Consider the following 25,937-nt stretch of genomic DNA (forward strand, 5'->3'; position numbering starts at 1 on the left):
TGTGGTTTACAGTTCTGATAGCACTTGAAATACTTCTGCGGAGCAAGATTATTTTTGTCCTTTTTTTTTCTAATGGGGCTGCTTTGTTAGAGACTTAAGCCTTTTGCAGACCTAGTGCGATCCCCCGATATGGCATCTTGACTTTCATGTTCCACCATTGACGCGCGGGTGCCAATGGCACAGAGAATTTTGGTGCTCAGTTTCCCACTAGATGGAGGCACCTGGGCTCTCTTCGAGGTAAACTGCACGGTTGCATAAATTTTCTAATTCACTTCCATTTGGATGCATACATTTTTTTTTTTTTTGACAAAGTGCTTAAAGCCATTTCTATTATTTTCAAATAGTGCCTGACTGTGCTCTTGTAAGCTTCATTTTTACCTTGAGAAGGAGACAAATGTTTAAAAAAAAAAAAGTCAGGTTTTTATAATACACCCAAACTTGCTTTTATGCGGTAAATAGGGACCGCATAAAAAAATAGTTCGAAACTTCACGAGTAGCTATAAAAAGTTGTTTTCGCAACACAGTTAAAAAATATTTCTTTCATGCGTTGGATAGGGATCGCATAAAAAAAGTCTCACGCAGAAAATAACCCAAAAACTTACGAAATAACTAGGAATTGCTTCTTTATACGAAATCAAAACAAACCAAGTGATGGTAACTTTGCCGGTTCGTCGGAGAAAATTTCCCGAATAAGGACATGTTTGGGAAGTTACAGTGACTTCCCATCGGGGTACTTCTGTCGTCACTTGAAAATACTACCTCGCACTCGTTTTAATAATTTCGTCAATTGAGTCCCAATTTGATTGAAGTTTTCATATATCGCATTAAAAAAAAAAAAAAAATAAAATAAATAAATAAAAAAAATCGCACAAAACAGGTTTGAGTTTACTCTAGGGTAGACCAACCACCAGTGAATGAACACCTCCAGTGATTAAACAGTTTATAATTCGCTTAAAAAATCAGGTTTCAAAAGATTTTTTTCTTTGAAGAATTGGCAACGGTAACTTCCTTTCATGCCGTTCCAAAAATGTTGTTTGTGCAGTTGTTGGGGAGTGTTCATTTATTGGGTAGGTTTTAATCATATGAATTTTTGAAAATGAAACTGTACTTAAGTTTTTTAGTATTTATGCTTTTCGTATTTTTTGGTTCTTTTTGTATACGTTCGTTTTTAAAGCATGTTGCTTAATTTCCTGCAGAGGGCTAATTCCCTCTCATGCCCCCACCTTCCATTATTGTGGGAACTCATGAATAGCAGCATTCGATCGCTGTAGATTCTCCTGGTACGTTTATCATTCCATGGCAATAGAAATTGAAGCACACATTTGAATTCGGATTAGACCGAACCAATAAAATGTCGAAGTTGACTCTGCAAAGAAAGCTTTTTCGCCTGCACAGAAAAACTTTAAAAAGTTGTTATTCACTTCCTCTAAATGATTAGTTTTCTTTGGCTTTTCGCCGCCTTCATCTTTTCCGTCCTTTCTTGGGAGGAATCAATTTGGGCAAGATTTTATTTATTTTTTTCCGTCTTCGACCCCTATTCAAATGCATCGATGTGGATTCCGTTTCTTCTGGGTGCGAGGAGCTCTCGCCAAGATTTCCGCGGATATTCTTTTCAATCGTGTTGCGCGGATGAAAGGAAAAGGTGAAAGGGAATATTTATTTAATTTGTGTACTTTATCCCTCTTTGAGTGCTTATGCGAGACCTGGGAAGTGTAGGCAATTTCTTTTAGGCGCCGTCACGTGTAAAATTAAATAGCGTATTTTATTTGGTGCGGTATTTTACTCTTCCTTTGTAAAAATGCTGTTCGAACACTTTTAGCTCTTCAGAAGGATGTAGTTTAATTTGATTTTTGAATTGAGGTATTGAGTAGCAAAGTGGTGTAAGTGCCAAAATTAGAAACATGGAGATAACCGGTACAAGTGCCAGAAGCGTAGAGCAGGAATTAAAATGGAGGCAGCAAGTCCAATCATTGGCTTAGCAAAAGCTGACCCAAAGACCCCAAGCCACGTGTCTCAACAACGACGAATGGTTGACCCGTTTTGCGTGAAACAAACGAAAGAAACCAGATTTCTTCCAATGCTTTGCTTTCAAATCTGTCACGTGACTTGCGGTCTTGGTTTCATGAATGAAAGTCTTCACTCCCTCCATTTTATCTCTTCTCAATGGCCAGAAGACACTTAGTAAGACACTTGTACTATAGTGCCTAGAAAGGCACTATACTTGTACCAAGAGATGGTGCTAGTTGTGCCGCTGTGCAGCATGAATTAGAAAACTTTTCAATCAAAGCCCACCCTAGGGTTTGAACTTAGGGCTCGTTATACTTAAAACTTAAAATCGTTCGCTTACATCGCTTTTCTCCTCACTGCCTCAATTCACTGTTATTCAAACGGTTTTTCCTACCTTTAAACGATAATTATTTTGTTTACGAAATTTTACCACCCAACGCAAACAAATCATATATGCTTGCTTTGCACCTTACAATCGTTGAACTGGTTGTGATCATGTGGTCTTGAGGGTCGTCCACAAGTCATGTCACGCTTTGAGGGGGAGTAGGGTTCATAGGGTAATAAGAAATGTGACATCTGGCATTTTATATAACAATATGCTTGTGCAGGGTTGGCAAAAACCCGGGTTTTTAAAAAAAAAACCCATGGACCCGGGGTGTTTTTGATTTTTTTTTAAATAAAACCCCAAAAAAAACCACTAAAGTTGGGTTTTTTAAAAGAAATGTGGGGTTTTTTTTTGTCTTTTTTAGGGAAAATGGGGGGGGGGGTACTTGTAGCATATTGTAGCGTAAGTATATGGACAAACTCTCAAAAATTTTCTTCGGGTAAAAAAAGCTTTAAAACTAGTTAAAATTCAGCGTTTTCTGAAGAAAAGTATAAAAGACAACAAAACCCAAGAATGGTGAAGTTTCAGATTTTTTAGTTTTCATTATTACCAACAGTTAAGGCAAAGTTACTTCTCGAGTGATAAAATCTATTGTTCGTTTTTAATTACTACATTTTTTTTTTTTTTTTTGCATTTTACTTTATTGTATTTCATTTTGTTATGCAAAAATACTGTAGAACCTCAAGTAGTTTAAATCCCTTTTTACTGAATTCCAGCTTAATCAAGACATTTCTTTGAATTTTATGTTGCCTGTTTTTCTCCTTCTGTGTACAGAGTAAGAAATATTAAACTTTTTCGTAAGATAGTGAAAATACTGTACATCCTGTTCTGTTTTCTGTCGACCGTTTGAAAAATCTGTTAATTTCTAAAAAATATACCTTGTTTATTCGAGATTTGTGACGTGTTGGTTAGCAGAAAATAATTCACATGAAAGCCTTTTAACTAGAGTAGTTTCCTCTGTACAATCTACAAATATTGAGAAAATCAGACGTGACAGGATTTAGTCAAGATAATTTGAGTTATTTATTGACTAGCTAAAGAAAAATTTTAAATACATTTATTTAAAATCTTTGAAGTATTTTTTAAATGCCCGTTAAGAGTTAAGAAATACTATTTAAGTTCAAATTCATTTTTTATGTCCATTGTCTGTGGTGAAAAACAAATAAAAAAGTTTAAATTGTGAAAATATTTAAATAAATTAATTTTTTTTAAAAACTTCTCAGAAAATTTTAAAAAAACCCAAAAGTGGGCTAAATAATGGGTTTTTTCAAAAAAACCCATTGGGTCCAACCCAATTGGGTCCAATTCGGCCAACCCTGTGCTTGTGTAATATAACGTAACTTGTGACATGTGAAAGTTAGAGTGAGTTGAAGTGGGATGAGTAAAGTTGAGTGAGTCGATCGCCAAGTTTTTGTAGTCTTTTTGGCGCTATATTGCCAAGTTGTCAAACAATTTGAGTAGCTATCGGCAAATCGTGTAATCTTACTACTATTATATATGCGAAAGTTTGTCTGTATGGATGTATGGATGTATGGATGGATGTATGGATGTTTGTTACTCTTTCACGCAAAAACTACTGAACGGATTTTTATAAAACTTTACAGTAATATAGCTTATGCATCAGAATAACACATAGGGTAGTTTTCGTCGCGTTATGGAGGGCAAAACCCCCTTAGGGGGGCAATAAAACACAATTTTTGTATAAATTCTCTAATATTGGGATGAAAAAATACTTGCACATATTTACATTATATGTCCATCGAAAGCTCTGATTTTTCTGGTGAAGATGGCACCTGTTCGAAATTTCTAAGTAGAATAAAAAACGAGTTATGAGCTTTTTAGTTCCATGTTCGAAGGCTTTCCTCAACTCAATACAGTATTTAGTGTATCATCTCAACTCCCTGTCGATAGCGGCAATTGTTGTATTGTTGACTATCTTTGCTTTTCGTGACTGTTCAAGGCTTTTCTCAAGTCAAATCTTGAAGTAAGATTTTTGCACAAGATTGGCAAATAATACATGATTTGGCTGATCATTTTCCACTTAAACGGAACTTTAATGTAATTAATGGTTTTTATTATTATTTATGCTGATTGAACGCTTACTCATTATCCAATCAACCAGCAGATCGCCAAAATTTTTGCAGAAAGATTTCCGTAGCTGATGCATTTGGCAGTTTTTTCAACGTCGCTGTTTTTGAAGCCGAAGACTACGTCATAATGTTTCTCAGCTTTCACCATGTGAACAAAATATCGCCAATCAAAGAATTTTCAAAAGACTTTTTTTACTGTGTTAAATAATCCAGCAACTAAATTAAGCAAATCCATAAACAGCACAAAAACTTCCATTAATTTTCCTTTTTGCACAATTTCAAACAACCACCAAATTTTATTACTTATTTTGGTAACATTTCGGATGAAACTGTTTAGCGCCATTTTATGGTGACCAAAAATATCTCAGCATCTGGCGACGATATCTCTGTAACGAAAATTAATATCATATCGTTTTACAAAGTAAGGAAAGAATGGGGAAGCATCATCGAAGGTACCCCGAAACGACTTTCGCAAATTCGATAAAATCGCACCAAGAGCCACAATGATTGAAATTTCCCGAAATAACTAAAGCAAGTATAAGGGGATTACGAGCGCAGCTATTTTTTTTTAATCGCATCGTACTTCATTAGCCATACAGAGAAGGTTTTAGACTCCATGTTTAAAAAAAAAGTATCAACAGATTAATCTTTTTAAACATGAGAAGATTAATTTCATGTTTTGGAAATTTGTATATGCTTAAATATAGTGCTTTCGTTTCTAAATCAATACTATTTTGTTCTTTATACTTATTGCTATTTTAGTTTTATGGGTAAGGAAGAAACTCGATTTTTAATCACGACAAAAAGATGTGTTTTAAATTCTTTCACTTAAAACAGAAAACAAAAGCAAGTAACGATTTTTTCTCTTAATTATTACTGACCCTGGTAACGCCGGGTATTTTCACTAGTACATTAATAAAATTGTTTTAATACTTTTTCTGCTGCCCAAGTATTAAAAAATTAATTATCATTTAAAATGTCATTTAAAATTATCAAATCTTAATGAAATGGAAAAATCGAAAACTTCCTTATTGTGCTAATTTCACGAAAATGTTATTGAATCTATTCATACGAATTGAAATCTATTTCAAAAACAATTAAAAGTTACTTGTGGATATGTCATTTTTATTTTGTAATTTTTTTAGCGAATTATGGGAATATTAAAAAGAGGGCTGAAAAAAAATAAAGTAATTTTCACAAAGGGAGATGGCAAGGTTTTAATTTAGAAAATAATGTTACTTTTTCAGTTTACATTGTAAAATATTTTTCGAAGATATTACAATAGCTTTCTTTCGTTCCAGAAGATTGCGACACAGACCAGGAAACAGACCGCCTTCTTGGAGCTCAGAGAACGGACGACAAAGGCTTTTATGATGACAAGGTTAGAGAATTTCATTTTTTTAAAAAAACATTTAATCTGTGTTATTGTTCAGAAGTTTAGCTGCCAGAGAAATCATGAAAGTGTGGGAAGCTGCTTTGCATTGATGATGGCAGGGCATTTGTTTGCTGTTTTGCATTAATGAAGATTTCGTAGTTTATTGCTTGTATAAAATGTGCTTCTGAAAGCAAGAAATTGAATCTCGCTAGGTGGCGCAATCAGCTCCCACTGGGTGATTCATCATTTAAAAAAAAAAAAAAAATAATAATAGAAAATGAATATAGCTTTGATCATTCACGCAACGCAGAATGGTGGGTATGGTGTTTGAGAGAGGTTATTTGCTTTTATTACGGGATAAATTATCAAGGAAATTTTGGCTGTCTTCATTTGATTACCTTTGCATATGTTGTCGCCTCAGAGCCAGTGGTGGATACAAGGGAAGGGTCATGGGTTTCATGACCCCCCCCCCCCCTAAACCGCCGGCAACAATATCTGTCCACATTGTGTTCAAATACTTTATGCATAAAATGTAAGCGATTACAGTGTCTTTTCAATTCATTAATTATTTTTGAAAGTAAATATTTAAACTACTACATCGTTTCATGGCTTATAAAATTAATTTGCAACGTTTATCCCCAATTAAGTGCCTTATTCCTGACCAATTTTGTGCTTTTTATTGACTCTCAAGCAGTTTCAGAAACTTCTCGTATCCGAAACCGTAGGTTCGTGAAGGTGGGAGGTCATTCTTCAACAGCCCCCCCCCCCTCCCAAAAAAATTGTTTTCTGTATCCGCCCCTGCTCAGAGCGACACTAAGGCATCTAATCCCAAGAATAACACTAATATATCCTACTGTTGCTCTGAGTCGACGATATAATTAAGTGCTGCATGACCACGGATTGTATGGAATTCAGGGGTCTGGCCAGAGGATATTTGGGTCCGTTAACGGACCCTTCACAAAAATCCGATCAACCAAAACGGACCTTTCACAAAATCCCGATCAAACAAAACGGACCTTTCACAAAATCCCGATCAAACAAAACGGACCCTTCACAAAATTCTGATAAACAAGATCGGATGTCACAAATTGTTTATTGAAAAAAAAATCTGAAAGCAAAATAACGCATATTTCTGTGTATAAACCGATAATTTTTGGAACCTTTTTTTAAGTCAAATTAGAGGAATCAGCTTATACAAAATCGGCTAATTTTGAAAAAAAAAAAAAAAAAAAAAAAAAAAAAAATCGGTGCTCTTGCGATGCTCCTGCAAGCGATAAATAATTGCTACTGCCAAATAAATATAATGGTTGTTTGTTTTATCACAGCTAATTAGCGGCGGTGTTGTAAACTTTTCTGAAAAAGCATTGGTAAGCACTTTTCTCTCCTCCGCTCATGATTTAATAAACAATAATAATATATATCTGCGAAATGAACTTAGAACTGCAAAGGAATAGTAAGGATGAGGAAAAAATATGATCGCTTCAGATAGGGTTACCAACTTCAAAATTATCATCACTTAGCGTCTGGCGTTGAACCTTTATAATGACTTGATTAGAAAATATTCTGATCATTTTGCCAGCTTGTCAATATTTGCGTTTTTACGGTGCGGTGCGATGTTTAATTGTTATTACTTAGAACTGCAAAGGAATAGTAAGGATGAGGAAAAAATATGATCGCTTCAGATAGGGTTACCAACTTCAAAATTATCACCACTTAGCGTCTGGCGTTGAACCTTTATAATGACTTGATTAGAAAATATTCTGATCATTTTGCCCGCTTGTCAATATTTGCGTTTTTACGGTGCGGTGCGATGTTTAATTGTTATTTTGGGAGAAAATTATATGGGTTTTGATTTTTCGATGCTAACAAGGATGATTAACTTTAAATAAACTCTTTTAATTACCTTTTTTTTTTCTTTAGATGTCTACATTTTGAAAAATGCAATCTTTTAACATCCGATATGAGAATCATATTTTGTTCTTTTTTCAAGCTAACTTCGCTTCATTAGGATTCAAATAAATGAAAAGTCTCTTTATTTCTGTTAGAACTCTCATTTCAAGTTTTTAAAGCAAAATTAAATTTTCTGTTATGATTCAAAAATTAAAATGCTGAATAGATAGTTTATTTTATTTTATTTTTTGGGTCAACTGTGTCCACAGATATTAATGATATGTTTATCATAGGACTCTAAAATGCAATTTTAAAATAATTTTATCAAAAACATTTCTTTTACAAGCCGTTTTTATACTTTTGATGCCTTCACTTTGAGAATTGCGATCTCTTTGCATCCGCTATGGGAATCTGATTTTACGAAATTTTGATGATTATTACGCTTTGTTAAGAGGTAAACAATTGAAATATCTTTTTATTTTTGTTAAAATCACGGAATTTATAAGTTTTAAACGAAATTCTGTGCTTTTTAAGAGTGTCTTGAGTCAAAAAGTTGAATGCTGAACACTATTCTGAATTTTATTTTATTTATTCATGTTTTTGTTAGAATTATTTTAAGTACTGTACAGAAATATATCTAGTATAATTTAACATAATGTAGAATGGTAGATAAATATTGATACTTGAAACAGCGATGCCCTCCCGCCAAATATCAGAAAAAAAAATCCAGAATGATTTTTCTCGACATAGAAGTCGAAAACACTCAACTTTAAGTTTAATTGATGCCGTTTGTGCCATCTCTAAATTCTAAAATTTTTTTGACAAAATATTTTTTTTTTTTTTGCGAAATTTTTTGATTTTTCACAAAATTAATTCATTTCTCACAAAATTATTTGATTTTTCACAAAAAACGGACCCTGTGAAAAATCCTGGACAGACCCCTGGAATTGGCAAACGTCCAGTTAAGACGAGTCGATATGAATGGGGGGAGGGAGAAGTAAAAATTTGATGCGCGTGTTCCGCATGACTCTGCTTACTTTAGAGGCTAACTAGCATCTGCAAACGCTGACATCCCTAAAAACAAATAGATGCGTTCATTTCCGCCTGTAAACCGGATGTTTGCCTTTCCATACAATCCTTGGTCAGATAGTACGTAGAGTAATAAAATGAGAATCTCATTTGATAAATTACCGTAATTTAATTGCTCTCTTGGGTTGTGATAAAACTGACGAAGGAAGCATACATATTTCTACCTCGCTTTTGAGTGAATGCCCGAAACAGGTTTGTCAGTGTACGAAATAAAATCTCTTCTACTAAACTGTCGTTTTTAAAGGTGGTATTAATAAAGTCTCTCCAATAGTAGTCATGTATGAAACTATGACCTGACACTGAAAAGTGGTACATACGTTAGACATACCCAAAGTATAGTGCAACGAAATTTGACCGGGATGTAGTATGTTTTGTAGTGTGTTTTGACGTATCAAAGCATAACATTTGCGTTCATTTTTCAATAGCAATGGAAAGTATATATATATATATATATATATATATATATATATATATATATATATATATATATATATATATATAGTTTTTTTTTTTACTTCGACAATCTGTTACTCTACTGAAAGGACGATAAGTTCCAATCTCCTCTTCTTGCACGGTCCCTTAAAACTTTGAACTCAAATATCTCCTTGAGTTTTGGTCATAAATGTTTGAAATTTTTTGTGTTGGAATTATTTTTCAATGGAGATTCCCTAAATGTTCGTTAGGGAACCTAAAGGGTCCGCCCTTCAAAAGTTAGATATCGTAATTTTTTCACTTATTTTCTTTTTCGCTTCAAACTTTCAATATCTTAACTCAGCACCTTATTTTGATAATTTTTGCTGTTGGAAGTGAGCATCTAAGACTAACGGTTGCGAAAATAGAGGTCTTGCAGGTTAAACGGGAACAAGTTTTAAAAAATCTTTAATTAAGGCAGTGAGAAGCAAAAGGATGTAAGTGGTAAACTTAAAAATTTGGAGATAACCAGTATTGTCCGTTTTCCACAAGAAGGCACTTGACTCCTCCTTCGCCACGTGGTATCTGAGGATTCTATTTTGCTGTTTTGGGCAGAAGGTATATTCGGACCATAGCATTTTGTTGTAAAAGCAGCGGTTTTTGAAATGTAAGAATAACTAAAATGGCAACAGATAAGTGAAGCAAGTGATGTAAAGGACACTAAGACTTTTTTGCACATTAAAATGCACGCCCAAGTTAAGGCTGTCTGGTTGTCTCATTTAGAAGCGCGTGGATTGCTTACCGATCACCCCCGCGTAAAATGGAACTCCTGCTTTCGAGGAGGCGGGGCGAAGTGCCTTCTATTGAAAAACGGACAATACAAATGGTAAAAAGGTAATACAAATCATAAAAGTTGAACCCCTCCTCTGTTTTGGGAGAGATGGTACTAGTAGCCCTGGTAGGTGCTGCTGTACAGCATGATTCAGAAAAAAAGAAAAAAAATCAATGAAAGTCTACCTAGGAAGTTATCTTTAAACGCGTTTTACTCAAAACTTGAAAATGTCCACTTAAATCCCTTTGCTTCTCACTGCCTCAATTGGTAATTGAAAAAATGAATGTATTTATCTCAAATTTCCTTTTAAAACTCTTTACGAAAATATTGATCTCGTTTCAAGCAATATTTTGCCAGTGCCCATAAAAAAAATGGAACACTTTAAAATGACTTTGGCTAAACTAATAAAAAACTTTTTCTCTTCAAATGAATTTAAAAACTGGATATTTCAGCGGGAATTAAAATGTTAGGAATTCATAGCTTCCAAAGTTTCAACTTTTTCCGTAATAAAATCCTTAAAACGTTTGGGGCCCATTGAATATTTTTGATAGCTAGCACGTTCTGCTTCTCCCTTTTCCCAAGCTTTTTAGTACTTTTTTATGTACATTTAATTTTACTGTTTCAGACATGTAAAACGTGTTCGTAAGGTAGAAGCTGGGGGGTGGGAATGTTTATTCTTTCGAATATCATGTTCGTTCTTGCAGAAACTCAAGGGAGGGAAATCCAATTGAACTCCAAGCTGCTTTGGGAGTATTCTATTATCCCCTATTCTAATTTAGAACCCAAATTGATTCTTTCGAAAGTCAGGGATTAAATTTTCGATGTAGAAACAAAGGAAGTACATTTTCTGAATCCTTCAATTATGGTGTTGAATTTCTGCTATGGGAGGGTGGGGTTAAAAATCAGTTTCTTACTTTTTTCTGGTCTCATATTATCTTGACGTATTGCGTTCTAGTCATGTCGCTTGTCTAGTAAATTTTGCATGTGCTTACTTTTGACTTCTGTTAACTTCTCCTTGCTCCTATATACAACATGGGGTCTTGAATTTCCTTTGACATAAAATGCTGCACTTCCATATAAAGGAATTTCTGGAACACGATATTCTGTCTGATTTTTCGTTTTCTTTCTTGGAGAGACATCAGATAGTTTTATTCTTCAGATAAAAATATTTTTTTGTTCGGCTTTCAACGGATTGAATTCTGTTATTCAAATATAGCCAGACTTGTCGAATGGGTTTTACCAATAACTTAAAGTAGCTGGTGTGCTGAATTCGAAGATTTCGTTGCGTATTTTCTAAGAGAGGGAAATTCCTTTATGTTCGCTTTGGAATGATCATCACCCTTTCTGCATTTGAAGCTTTTTGGTTTTTCTTTCTAGATTGTCAAAAGATTCAATTTTATTTTACTGCGTACACATTTTCTCGTCAGCTTGGGAGTAAGTGATATACATGCCAATTAATGTTTTTTTTTCTCTCTTATTGGTGAGATTTTTTTTTTGTAATTCAAACTTTATTAATTATTTACTTTTGTGGTCCCTTGGCCCTTCCCCATGCATATTATCTGAAATATTACGTTTGAATATCGGAAATTTCCCCATAAAAAATATTGACAGCCAGAATGGATTGAAACAACGTTCCGTGTGTTATTTGTATTTGTATGTGTGTTATTTTGTTTTGTTTTATTTTTTAAAATTATTTATTTATTTATTTATTTTATTTTTATTTGTTTTATTTAATTATTTTATTGATTCATTTTTTGTTTATTTTATTTATTCATTATTTATTTATTTATTATATTTTTATTTGTTTTATTTGATCGTTTTGTTGGTTCATTTACTTTTTTAAATTGAGTACAAGCTGTTTTCTAAGCTTGCTATCTGTTGAATTTTATATTTATTTTATTTTATTTATTTATTATTTATTATATTTTTATTTGTTTCATTTACTTACTTTATTTATTCATTCATTTTTCAAATTGAGTGCAAGTCCTTTTTCTAAGCTTGCAATCTGCTGAGTTTTATTTTTCATTTTATTTATTTATTATTTATTATACTTTTATTTGTTTTATTTACTTACTTTATTTATTCATTTATTTTTCAAATTGAGTGCAAGCCCATTTTCTAAGCTTGCAATCTGCTGAGTTTTATTTTTTATTTTATTTTATTTATTATTATTTATTATATTTTTATTTGTTTTATTTACTTACTTTATTTTTTATTCATTCATTTTTCAAATTGAGTACAAGTCCTTTTTCTAAGCTTGCTATCTGTTGAGTTTTTGTCGAGGAAATAAAACTTAGAATACTTTCTTTCCGTTACTTTTTTCCCGTGATTTTTCACCTCTTTGAATGTGGCAGTATAATAGATCGATATTATTTTTCGAGTCTTTTAGATATGCTTATGCCCCCATTTCCCGTTCGTCTGAGAAGTGCGGGTGCATATCTTTTACCCGCGCATGATAGGAAAAGCGGTTGCAAAGCTCCTGACAGGTTTGATAAATTGACCAATCCACCGGCAGTGATCTCCCTGTTTATTGTTCGAGCCTCTTGCCTTTTCAGTCGTTTTTGCCTCACCACATGTTCGTTCTCTCGGAACGTGTTCCAGAGAAGTTCTCGGGCTTTCTCGCGGATCCCGTTCTCATTAGCGTTATCAGACGGAAATTACTTTGTGTTTTGTGTTGTTTGTATCATAGACTAATAATAAGAGTAGACCGAGCTATGGCAACCCTTTTGCTGCTCATAAACCAAACCATGTGACTGGTGGATATCCTAGCAACAGCAGGCGTTAATAGTAGCAGACGATCAACGCCAACGCGAAATAAAATAAATAGAATCGATGGAACACGGAAGAATGATCTTTTATGGAGTCCGATTTGTAAATTTGTTATTCTAAGTTGTAAATATTTTGTTAATATAGTGAGTTTTTCGTTTAGATAGTATTGTGCATTTTCTTTAGTCAATTTCAATAACTCTCTAAGCAATAAAAGATGCAAGCGACCAAGAAGAATCGGCAAACGGTAAGATTTTTACCTACAGTTTCAATTTAAGATACCGATTAGTACATTTTTGCGTTAACGCGAAACGTTTACGCCATTTCGTTCACGCCAACGCTGACAGCTCCAAATGAAATAAAAGTTACCGAAAACTGATCAAAAACTATTACTAATGTCAAAATAATGCATAACTAAAAGAAAAACAGTTCAATCTCTGCACCTGGAAAGTTTTTTTTAATGAAAACACATTGTCTTAAAATACGTGTCGAGTGCCAAACTATAGATAATGCTGCCATCTAGCAACCATGCTGCCAAAGTCTTCGCCAAGCCCTTCCACTAGTCACATGATACATCTATGAACCAATTTTCTTCATCAGCAAGAATGAGAAAGCTCGGTCTACTCTTATTATTAGTCTATGGTTTGTATCGATGAGTCTCACGTGCTTTTAAAAGTTTCTGATGGCGTGAGAAACTTAATGGCATTTCATGCAGTGTGGGTGATGAATGGATAGCCACGTTCTTCGTTAGTGATTGCGCTTTAATGAGTTGACGCCGCGTAATTATGTTTATTACGTGCGGTCCAATGTTTATTGTATACTAGCTGCGTCGCCCGGCTTAGCACGGGTTACCTCAAAATTAAAAGTTATGTCAAGTGACGCGTGTTCAACAATCAGGCTTGAACAAAAAAAAAAAAAAAGTCAATAAAAAATTTTGCGGCAGATTGCGGAAAAATAACCAAATGGGAAACATTTTAAATCCCCCGATTACAGGAAAAGCCTTTAAAACAAAAGCCAGAATTTTATTTGTTCATATTCGAGAAAAAAATGGCAACATCTTTCTTCTCAATTATTTTCTTCACCTCTAAAAATTTTAATAAAAGCATTGTTGCGGAAAGTTGAGTTGAAGCACTGAATAATAATTTGAATAGAGGAAAGCCTTCGAAAAATAGAGATTTTATGTCGAAATATCTAAGTACCATAGTTAATAGTTTTTAATTGATACCTCCGCTAATTATTATCGGAGGATTATGTTAAATAGCCAAACATAAAGACGGGAGTGTTACGAATCTACCGATACTTGGTTCGATGGTCAGTTCACTGGCGTTCGGAGGACATAGATACATACATAGATAGGCTTGCCAGATTTCTGAAATGTTCAACCGGGACAACGGGATCCCCCCCCCCCTCGTCGTGAGTATTCAAAAGGGAACCAGGGGGAGATAGTAGACTCAAAGTAAAATTTTCTGAAGACTGAAATTTTCCGAAACTACGAAGAACTCAACTCCCCCCCCCCCCGTAAAACTTTTTGCAATATGCAAACAAAATTGAAAAGAAACATTTTGACAGTTTTTTTTTCAAACAGTTTTTCAGCTTTAGAATATGTTGCCAGACCAAATTTTTTTGGAAATTTTGGATCCCGAACACACTTTTGGCTGGTTTTTAGCGTGTTTTAGAGGGTAGTTCATTCGCAATGCTATGAATAATGACTAATTATGAGCCTAAACCAGGGGTAACAATGAATGACCCAAGCAGATAAATTTAAACATTTTATTTCTTAGATGTAAAATTAATATAATAAATATTAACAAGTCTATGTTTCAAATGACGAAATAATTTTCCAAAATAATCTTTAACAGTTCATTATTTTTAGACTTTTTGGTCATCTAATCAAATTTATCTTTTTCCGGCACATGAAGCAAACCGGCCGGGACGCTGGGATTTTGCCTGAAAACCGGGACGTCTGGCAAGCCTATACATAGATACATAGGTACATACATAGTTACATACGCTCAGTTTTTAATTATATAAGATTCTGTAGCCTGAGTACCGTTCCTGGACGCAGTAAAAGTGTAATATTTCCACATCTAGCATTCATTTTAATTTCGACTTCTTGAATTCATTTTTTTTTTTTTCGCAATTTGCGATAGGACCCGACTTGTTGAGCTTCTGTTTCTACAAATGGAATGGAATGGAAATGGCCAAGAAATTTGCACGTCCGTTCTATTCAGTGGCGTAGCTAGACCTGACTTTCGGGGGGGGGGGGGTTACTTCTTATATATATATATATATATATATATATATATATATATATATATATATATATATATATATATATATATAAAGAATATATATATATATATATATATATATGTATGTATGTATAATCGCTTGGAATTTTTCCCTTTTCTTCTTTTTTTTTTTCTTTCTCTTCTCTCTTCTTTTTCTCTTTTTTTTTGAGACTAACTTTTCGGGGGGGGGGTTGTCCCCAAAACCCCCCCTTAGCTACGCCCCTGGTTCTATTATGACTGGTGGTTTTCTAGAATAGGTAATACGATGCATGTCCATAAAAAAGAAATGGTTATTAAGATGCATTAAGATGCGGTAATAAAGATAAGGATTTTGTGGCCGATATCCACCAATACACTTACCATAAAGATTATTTACTGTGTTAAGATTACGTTTTTTTATTTCTTATCAATCTTAAATAATAGGAAATAGTAATATGAAAATTTCGTATTGAGGTGAAGTTTTACTTTTTAAGTTCATCTATATGGATGCTTTTCCTGGAAAAAAAAAAAAAAAAAACCTAATTTTATGAATCATTTATTCTTATTTTCTGTGGTAATTTTGTATGAATAAAAGTTGCGTGAAAAATATTCGAATTTTCCATTTTATTGTACCTAAATGTGCTTGTCTGGTACAAATACTCTGTTAGTACTAAATTTCCATTCAGTTAACTTTTAAGATCTCGCCATTGTAAAAGAAAGATAAAAGAAAGAGTAGTATTTTTTTAAAAGAGAATTTTTAATTCATATTTTAAATACTTCTTCTCTTATTGTTTTGAAAATAAAAATGAAACTTTATACGTGCCTTGAAAACAAAAACGTTATTTTACGTTAAATGAAATGTTAATGAATACTTTTCAGTGTATGCAAGTTTTTATTTACGAGAAGGCCGTTTTATGCAAAGAAGCAATGTGATTTTTTTTTTTTACTTTAAAGGTATTGTCTTCTGAAATACAATGCCTGCGTTGTTCCACAATTTTTATTTACACCTTATTGTTCGTCGAAATATAAATAATATTAGTTCTTTAATTGTCTCTCTTTATTCTTTCCAAGCAAAATAAGTTTCAATTGTTTTGGTTCTTTTTACCCATTGCTTTTCGTTTTATTGCTTTCTTTTTAAATGCTCTAAAATGTAAATCCACTAATTATTTACGTTTACAAAAAATCGGTCATGTTTTTTTTTTTTTTTTTGAGCAATCACGATTGCTTATTGCTTTCATTTGACTGTTTTGATGTGCTATCATTTTATTTTCCCGCCAGCACCCTCTGCCAGCACCACCGTCGACCGGCCGCCTCACGATGCTGCTCCTCTAGCGAAAACCGTCTCCAGGTTGCGTCAATATCCTACACTTACACGCATACATACACACACGTACACACACACACATACATACACCTACACACACAAACACACATACAGACACCTACACACAACTACCCACACACTCATGCCTGCACACAGACACAAACACATATGCCTACACACACATACACATTCCCCCCCCCACACACACAAACACTCCTACACACAACACCCACACACTCATACCTGCACATAGACACAAACACACATGCCTACACATATACACATACCCCCTACACACAAACACACATACCCCCCCCACACAAACACACATACCCCCCCCCACACACACACACACGCCTACATACACACACTCGTGATTGAGAAAAACATAATTTGAATTCAAGAGTCAAAATTCAAATTATTATTATTATTTTTTTTAAATATGTATATACAGTTGGATCCCGATTTAACGAATTCATTGGGACTGAAACTTTTATACTTTAAATCGGGGTTATTCGTAATATCGGGATGTGAAAAAAGTTGCACTTGCCTTATCTAAAAGCAATAAAAAGCACCTGTGCAAAAATATCCATAATTAGAAAGTGTACACTTTTTATTCAGTATTTCGCGACTTATTACACACAGTTTAATTTGAAATTTTTAAATACTGAGTGATAGGTGTTTGATAATTTCTTTGATACTTGACTCGAAATAGTTCTCTTTCGACTTTATGGGGAGAAAAATACATTTACAGCCTGCTGTATGAGATATGGTTTTAGTTTGCAGGCCATGTAAAAGGCATTGAAAAAGTAAGTTTTATTGGGAGTTTTATTATCGCTTTCTGCATCAGAATCGCTATTCATTGGTTGCTTCCTCGGCCGTCAAAAATTGCAGATTCCAAGAAAAATCTTTTTCTGCTTCGGAAAATATGGATATATCATTTGGAAAACAATCCAAAATATTTCCTAACTCAAATTAACAATTTTTTTTTTTCGGCTGTTAAAATAATTTGTTAATTCGGGGTAAATAGGGGTTTTGCCTTCATTTTAGTCGGGGGAAAAATCGCTAAATCGCGAAATTTGTTAAATCGGGGTCTGACTTTATATTAGTGATGTTCTGGATTTCCGTAACGTCGGATATCCGAGGAAAAATAAGGATCTGTATCCGCATCCGTATCCGCTACTTTTTTGACGGATCTTAAACGGATCTTTTCTATTCTAGAAATTCTTAAATATTTGAATAGAAGACTCAAGTTCCGTTTAAATTAGGTTTTATTCCCTATTTAAATTATAAGGCATCATTTCAGAAGCCAACGGCCATCGGAGACATTTTTTTTTTTAATTTTTAGTTTAATATTAGTTTTTGATATTGCTTTGGGAATTCTGTTATTCTCCATTTTGGATTTTCTCGGCATCCTTCAAAAAAAAGTGAGACAAAATTCTCTATTTATTGTTTGTAAAAGTGTTCCCGGCTTTGTTATTCCGTCGGTCGAAGTAATTTGGGTGGAATGGGTCAGCGCTGCATTTATGCTGAAATGAAATGCGAAAAATTATTTCTGGCCTATCCAGTAGCAGCTTAATTTCTTGTATCCTGTATCCTACATGTACCGAGCAAGCTAGAAATAATTTTTCACATTCTGTTTAAGCATTAATGCAGCGCTGACCCGTTCCATCCAACTCTCCCTCAGTTTTAACGGAGATTTCTTTAAAGAGTAAATCATAGTCTTTATTATATTTTCGCCGTAGATGACATTTGTTGAAGAAACAGCGTTATTATCATGACGGGAATACCTTCCGTAATAAATTTTACACTTGGATAGTTGAATTGGGCAAAAAAAAAAAAAAAAAAAATGAGATCCGTATCCGCGGATCTTACACTAATGATCCGTATCCGCGGATCTTACACTAATGATCCGTATCCGCGGATCTACTTTTTTTAACGATTCGGCACATCACTACTTTATACATATCTATGTTGCCCGTTTCAATTTATTTGGGACTTTTTTCCAAAGGTATCTAGTGAAGTAAATTGTGATCCATATTTTCCGTGTTTTCTTTTTTAAAAATAAGAAACAAAGAAAATGGCGCGAGTTTTGCAGAATCGTAAATCAGTACAAACGAGTAATCGATACCGTACAGGAACAGCTGCCGTAGAACTGAAATCGCAGCTCGCTCTCATATTTCTCGCGACTTGATATTTCCGAGAATATTTATGATCGAGAATTATTTACTTAAGATATAGAGAGAATATAACTCCTTTCTCTCCAGAAAACAAGCTTGTTCGTGACAATGTGGGTGAAAATACATTGTATCACATTTTTATCCATTGTTTATTTGTAGATAGCGGCCGTTACTCCACCGATTTTATTTTGGGACATTCGTCATGTTGGACTATATTTGGATTTTTTTTTTTTCTGCTATTCTCTGCTTGCGAAGTGAATTTGCACGTAGCTTAGGGCAGATAAGGCTAGGATGTGGGTACTTTCTTCGGGGAGGTGTCGAGGAATTGCTGTTGTGCGAAAAGCAATTCGAACGACCATCTATTGTTTCAAACGATCCCCCATTATTTATGTGCAGACGACATTATTTTCATTCATTCACTTTTGCTGTTGAAACGTTCGTTTTGTTCTCTGAGAGGCATTTCTCTTATCGAAACCGAATTCAAGACTAGTATCAGGAGTGTTTTGTGACATTCGGTTTTCATAAAATTTTCTTCTATCATTTTATGGATAAACTAGTGATACCCGCACGGCTTTGCCCGTAATAGAAAAATCAAAAGGTCTTTTGGTTCGCCTGTATATTTACAAATAATGTTTGGTGAATTTTCTCGCCAGTTGGCTTGTACCCATGTTACGGTTCCACGTTATGATAATTTCGTATCTCGCCAATTGGCTTCTGCCCATGTTGCGGTTCCACGTTATGATAATTTCGTAATTTACTCGTCCATCTCATGATATTTTTTTTCTTAAAATTGCAATAGAAAAAGAACAAAATCGAATTTTCGAAAAATCGCTTCGAGGTGCGCACCCCCATGCTACAAACTAACTTTGTGCCAAATTTCATGAAAATCGGCCGAACGGTCTAGGCGCTATGCGCGTCACAGACATCCTACAGACATCCTCCGGACAGAGAGACTTTCAGCTTTATTATTAGTAATAAAGAGTATGTAAAATTAAGTCATAATGATGTTGTTTCTGTACAACGATACTCGGTATTTGGACGGGTTAGAATGATCAACGTTAGCCCCTTCAGTCGGAATTATGAAATATTGGACCAAAAATGTTGACATTTGGTACACAGTGTACTATGGTAAAGGGTATCTTATAGACAAATTTTTGAGTTTGTGGGAGAAAAATTAAAAGAGTTATGGCACGTCCAATATTCCGTACTTATATTTTTGAAATCAATATTTCATATACAAAAACGATAAAATACCGAACAAATTTCATCATAAAATGTTCTACAAACAATTATAAAACATAATATAAGCGTTTGAAACGATTAATTAAAGATTATATATGTTTAAAAAAATCAGGAAAAAAAACCTCGTTTTTCAGATGAAAATCCATGGTTGGAAAAATGAGCCACTCTCTATCTCTCAATCCTTATGTCAGTGTTGTCAATCCCAAAACGAAAAATTATTTCACAGATTATAAAAAGCAGAATGTAAAGAGTCAACTACAAAAAAAATCAACTAATTAAATCAATTATTAAATGATTAGCAGCTGTTTAAAGTGTATGTCCGATATACCGGACACCAGGTCTGAAGGGTTAGAAATCATTAAAAAAGGCATCTGACTCCGCGGACCAGTAGGCATGGGAATATACTTGTCCACTGACATATGGCTGACCCACGCAGCATGAAATACTTTTCTACAAAAATGAAAAGCACATTTTATTTTACCCTTATTTATTTTTCATTTTTTCTGCATTATTGGCTTTTATTTCATTTTCATCTTCTTTACTAATAATAAAGCAGAAAGTCTCTCTGTCCGGAGGATGTCTGGATGTCTGTAGGATTGTAGGATGTCTGTGACGCGCATAGCGCCTAAACCGTTCGGCCGATTTTCATGAAATTAGGCACAAAGTTAGTATGTAGCATGGGGGTGTGCACCTCGAAGCGATTTTTCAAAAATTCGATGTGGTTCTTTTTTTATTCAAATTTTAAGAAAAAAAAACTATCATAAATTACGAAATTATCATAACGTGGAATCGTAACATGGGCACAAGCCAATTGGCGAGATACGAAATTATCATAACGTGGAACTGTAACGTTGGTACAAGCCAATTGGCGAGAAAATTCACCATACATTATTTGTAAATATACAAGCGAACCAAAAGACCTTTAATTTTTCTATTACGGGCGAAGCCGTGCGGGTGCCACTAGTTAAAACATAAAACCGATACATGAAGTACACCGCCAGCTCAGTCAATTCCAGCCGAGGACTGCAGTTTCGTGCTTATTAGCACTCATCAGCCCGGCATAGGATTGACAGAGCTGGAGGTGGAAAACCTCTTAAGGAAGCCAAGAGTGCCAAACAAACTGGTAGCTAATACAGAATTAGCTCAGACCAGACGAGTAACCGAAGCAATGGTTCGATTCAACTCGAATATTGAAGGCAAAGCAGGTATATTCAGTAAGTTACCGCCCTATAATAGCGCCCTTAAACTGCAGTCCTCGGCTGGAATTGACTGAGGTGGCGGTGTATTTCATGTATTTCTGCCTTAGCCCTGGTTATAGGGCGGTAACTTATCTTTATTACTAATAATAAAGCTGAAAGTCTCTCTGTCCGGAGGATGTCTGGATGTCTGTAGGATGTCTGTGACGCGCATAGCGCCTAAACCGCTCGGCCGATTTTCATGAAATTTGGCACAAAGTTAGTATGTAGCATGTGGGTGTGCACCTCGTAGCGATTTTTCGAAAATTCGATGTGGTTCTTTTTTATTCCAATTTTAAGAAAAAAAAATATCATAAGATGGACGAGTAAATTACGAAATTATCATAACGTGGAACCGTAACATGGGCACAAGCCAATTGGCGAGATACGAAATTATCATAACGTGGAACCGTAAGATGGGTACAAGCCAACTGGCGAGAAAATTCACCATACATTATTTGTAAATATACAGGCGAACCAAAAGACCTTTTGATTTTTCTATTACGGGCAAAGCCGTGCGGGTATCACTAGTTGAATATAAAACTGATAGTTCGTACATGAAAGAATACCGAAATGTAAATGCATAAAATAGCTGTAAATCTTTAGTAATAATAAAGCTCAAAGTCTGAATCTCTATCTGGATGTCTGTTACGCGCATAGCGCCTAGACCGTTCCTCCGATTTTCAGGAAATTTGGCACTAAATTAGTTCGTAGCATAGGGGTAAGCACTTTGAAGCGATTTTTCGAAAAATCGACTTTGTGTTTTTCTATTCCAATTTTTAAACCCATTTTATATACCAAGCGAATTCCCTTAACATAGCATGTTGGCTAGAAATTCATCATCCGTTATTTGTAAATATACAGGCGAACCATTGACCTTTTAATTTTCTACTACGGGAAAAGCCGTGCGGGGTAACGCTAGTGAAAAATAAATAAAAAAATAATTTCATGCAATGAAAGTTTTAGTACTATAAAATGACTTAGAATTCTATTTCATGGAGGTCCAAAACAGTTTTCAGTGGTCCCCGACCAGCGGACCACCAATGAGTTCGAACTCTGGAATGATAGTGGCATGAAATCAAAAATTTTAAATTGACTTAAGCATGAATGATAGTGGCATAAAGTCAACAAGAAGTTCTGTCTAGAACTAGACGAGCCTACTTTCCCGTATACCCATACTATTTTCTAGTCCCTGATCAATATTCTCAAAAATAGCTAAAATCGCGAATTTTTTCAAACATATATTTAAAATACTTTAAGCTGATTTCTAGGAATAAAATATTCCTCACTCATCTAAAAAAAAAAAATAAATGCGTTAAAAAAAAAAAAAGCAACTTTTAAACAAAGCAGCTATACACTTTTTTCCATTAAAAAAATCTTTAACAGCTTTCAAAACGAAAAAATAATAATTAAAATTAATAAACTCATTAAAGTAAATACATCATATCAAAAAAAATCGTTTCTATTTCCCCTGTTGCCAAAAACAATTTTTTAAATGAATTAATGCGCAAAAAAAAAAAAAAAAAAAAAAAAAAAATCGTCTGCGCATATCTTTATGTAGAAACATAAATGACTTCGAGTTTATTCGCCGAAAACTGAATACCTAAATTAAAACTTCAGCGTAAAAATAAAAACAAGTCAAATCAACAATAATTATTTCACAGTCAAAACCATAGCTGTGGAGTCGGAGTCAATCTCATTTTGGGGTAAAGGAGTCGGAGTCGAATATTTAAAAATCGGAGTCAGTCCTCCGTGTATAAATTTTTGCCAAAGCTACGAAGTCAGAGTCGAAGCCGGGGAGTCGGAATCCGATTAATTGTCAGGCATAGGAGTCGGAGTCAAGTGCCCCTAAATTCTTGGAGTCGAAGTCTGGAGTTTGGCGTCAAGAGCTATTTCCAACAAAATTTGTTTGAAAAAAATCCGCCTTCAAGTACGGAATCTACATTGACTTTCAGTTTCCCCGTAGGCGCTAATGTTAAGGGATTTGAACTGTTCAAAATTGAACGGAAAATTGTTCAAATCAAAAATATATTTTATATACAAGTTTTTCATCAAAAGCTTTTTCCTACAAAGTTTGTTTGAAGCAAATTCGCCTCACAGTTCGGAATTGCCTTGAATTTCCCCGTAGGCGCTAATGTTAAGTTTTTTTGAACTGTTCAAAATTGAACAAAACATAGTTCAAATCAAAAAGTGAAATATGGGAATGAGGTGTCCTCGTCGAGATCTTTCGAACAAAAAAAAGTTTGTTCGAATCGGACTATTCATTCAAAAGTTATTAGGGGGGGGGGGGGACAGACCGACCGACAGACATTTTTCCCCATCTCAATACCCTACTTTCCAATTTTTAACTTTTCTATATTTATTTAATTATTTTATTTATTTTTGACTTTTTTTTTTTGTTTTTTGCGATATTTTTAAGATGCATTAAGCCTTCTTTCATGCTTCTTTCTTCTTTTTCTGACTTTTACTGGGAAAGTAGGCTAAAAAGTTAACGTATTTACTTAAGGGGGTACGGGGCACACTTAGAAATTTTTTTTATTAAATAGTTTAGAGCTTTGAATTTTTTTGCACTGATTCACCATCTACTTAATTAGCAAAATCATATCATAAATATTGGGGGGAAAATATTTAAATTTAATTTGTTTACAAATTAAATTTAAAAATTTTTTTTAAAATTAATTTGCTTTAAATCGCTATAACTTGATATTCTCGATCAATTTTCAATTTTTTTCAAACAAAAAAAAAAAAAAAAAAAAAAAAAAAAAGCACAAATATCTGAGCTTTAATTTTTATTCGGCGATTTAAAAAATATTTATTCAATAAAAAATAGGAAATATTTGAAGACAAATTCGAAAAGATACTTTTTTTTTTTTAAATCGTATTTTATCGATTATATCACGCGAAATATCCATTTTGACGATTCCCGAGTTAGTTACAACGAGTTTTCTCGTGACGTCTGTATATACGTTTATGCGTATGTATGTCGCATAACTCAAGAACGGTATGTCCTAGAAAGTTGAAATTTGGTACGTAGACTCCTAGTGGGGTCTACTTGTGCACCTCCCCTTTTGGTTGCATTCGGGTGTTTTTAATGGGCTCTTTTGCCCCTTTTTGGGGGGAAATCATCGTTAATTTCGATGTAAACTCAAGTGGTGTTACAATTTGGCGGACACTTGGCGATATATCGCCAGTCTTTTGTTCGCCAAGTTTTGTCGCCAACTTGGCGACAAATTTGACGATATTTTTTTTTTAATTTGGTTTTAATTTGGTCACTGTTGGTGATATTTAGAGAGTAAACTATTGAATCCCATTAAATTTACCAATAATGGGAAAATGATATTAAATTGGAGTAAAAGGAAGTCATGTGATGCACACATCAGCTCGTTTGATATAATAATAGCAGTACCAAAGTGCACAAATCAAAAAAAAAATCTTTAATCGGCTTTTACTCAAAACCATGTTTTTTGACTTAGTGTGTTCTACTTGTAACCCCATGCTCCAAATTTCATTACTTTATCTTTATCAGTTCTTGACTTATAAGAGTTTGAATGCAAAAAATCGGGAAAAATTGCATCGTGGAGAAAAACGCGTTTGAAGTTTTAAACGTTAACTATAATATTAATTAAATGCATGCAACAAAAATAATTACATCTTTCGTTCTAATTAAGATAGAAACAAGATTCAAACGTCCTTTTAAGCAGAAAAGACGTTTTTTTTTTTTTTTTTTTTTAATTATAGAAAAAAAAAAAAGAACAAAAATGCAAAATTTGACAATTTTTTTGTTTTGGACCCCCTTAACATCGGTTGGGTTCTATCAAAGGAGGAATTTTCTCATTAAAGAGGAAAAGATAAATAATTAAAAAAAAAAACATACTTATTTCAGTTTTTATACATTTTTAGTTAAACCCCTTTTTTCTGAAAATGTTATTCCAGAGTTTCCTAGCTTATCGTAAGAGCAAAAGCTTTTCGAGATTGAAGGATGGTGTCCCCTTCCGCTAGGTAGAAGATCCATTTCTCGTGAGTGACTGGTAGCCAATAGATCAGTTAATGCAGTTCCCGTAATGGGACCGACCGCCGACTTGATGGCACTATTTTATGGCATCCTATGGCCAGCTTCGATATTTATTGTACGTTTGATTTTATTTATTTGTTTATTTTTTCGCCTTGTTGATGTTTTGCTGACGTCTGTTTGTTTCGGTGCTTGTTTATTTTCTTCGGTCCATGGAGATTCTTGATTGCTTGTGAAAGGAATACAAGATATATAAGCATTGAAGGAATCATAACTTGCAATTGGTTTCCTTTTAGTTGTGTTGTTCTTTGAGGCTGTAAGCTCGTTTGTAGTAATGTTTCTGAAAGGAAAAAAGTGGAAGACAATCAGATATGATTTCCAGCTTTATATATTTCTAGTTAAGTTTATGATTCGAATTTTATCTTGTGAGAGTTCGTTTGTTCTTCTTTTCGTGTTGTCTGTAAAGTTCAAAAGTCTTTTGAAGTCTTTGTTGGGGGGGGGGGGGTACATGTGCAAACTTGTAATTTAGAAAATTTAGCAACTATGCAATGTGAATCGTGCCATAGTATATCAGGCCCTTTTTTAATAAAAATTTTTAGAATGCAACATTTTTGAACCTCCTATACACCTAGAGGGCCATTCCCTTTGGCGTACCCTCTCAAGTGCTACTGAGCTCTCCCCCCCCCCCCCAAATCCAGAAAACTCCAAAATGAGAAAAAACATTCTAAAACAACCCCTAAATGTGTTAATAGCGCAGTATGCAACACGAACCTCATCCCCCACCTTGGCACCGCTAATTCAAGCAGAATGATAGTGGCATGAAATCAAAAAA

The 25,937-nt window shown here is 34.1% G+C and overlaps 1 protein-coding gene across 1 annotated transcript in view; it reads left to right on the forward strand.

Annotated features, from left to right (window-relative positions):
• LOC129225234 (uncharacterized) overlaps positions 1–25,937 on the forward strand; it is a 395,408-nt gene that overhangs the window by 203,764 nt on the left and 165,707 nt on the right. The window contains exon 6 of the mRNA XM_054859808.1: positions 5,784–5,863. Coding sequence (XP_054715783.1) covers positions 5,784–5,863 — 80 coding nt within the window. The remainder of the gene's footprint in view (positions 1–5,783; positions 5,864–25,937) is intronic.

Source organism: Uloborus diversus, chromosome 6 (genome assembly GCF_026930045.1).
Source record: "Uloborus diversus isolate 005 chromosome 6, Udiv.v.3.1, whole genome shotgun sequence".
NCBI classification, from domain to species: Eukaryota; Metazoa; Arthropoda; class Arachnida; order Araneae; family Uloboridae; genus Uloborus; species Uloborus diversus.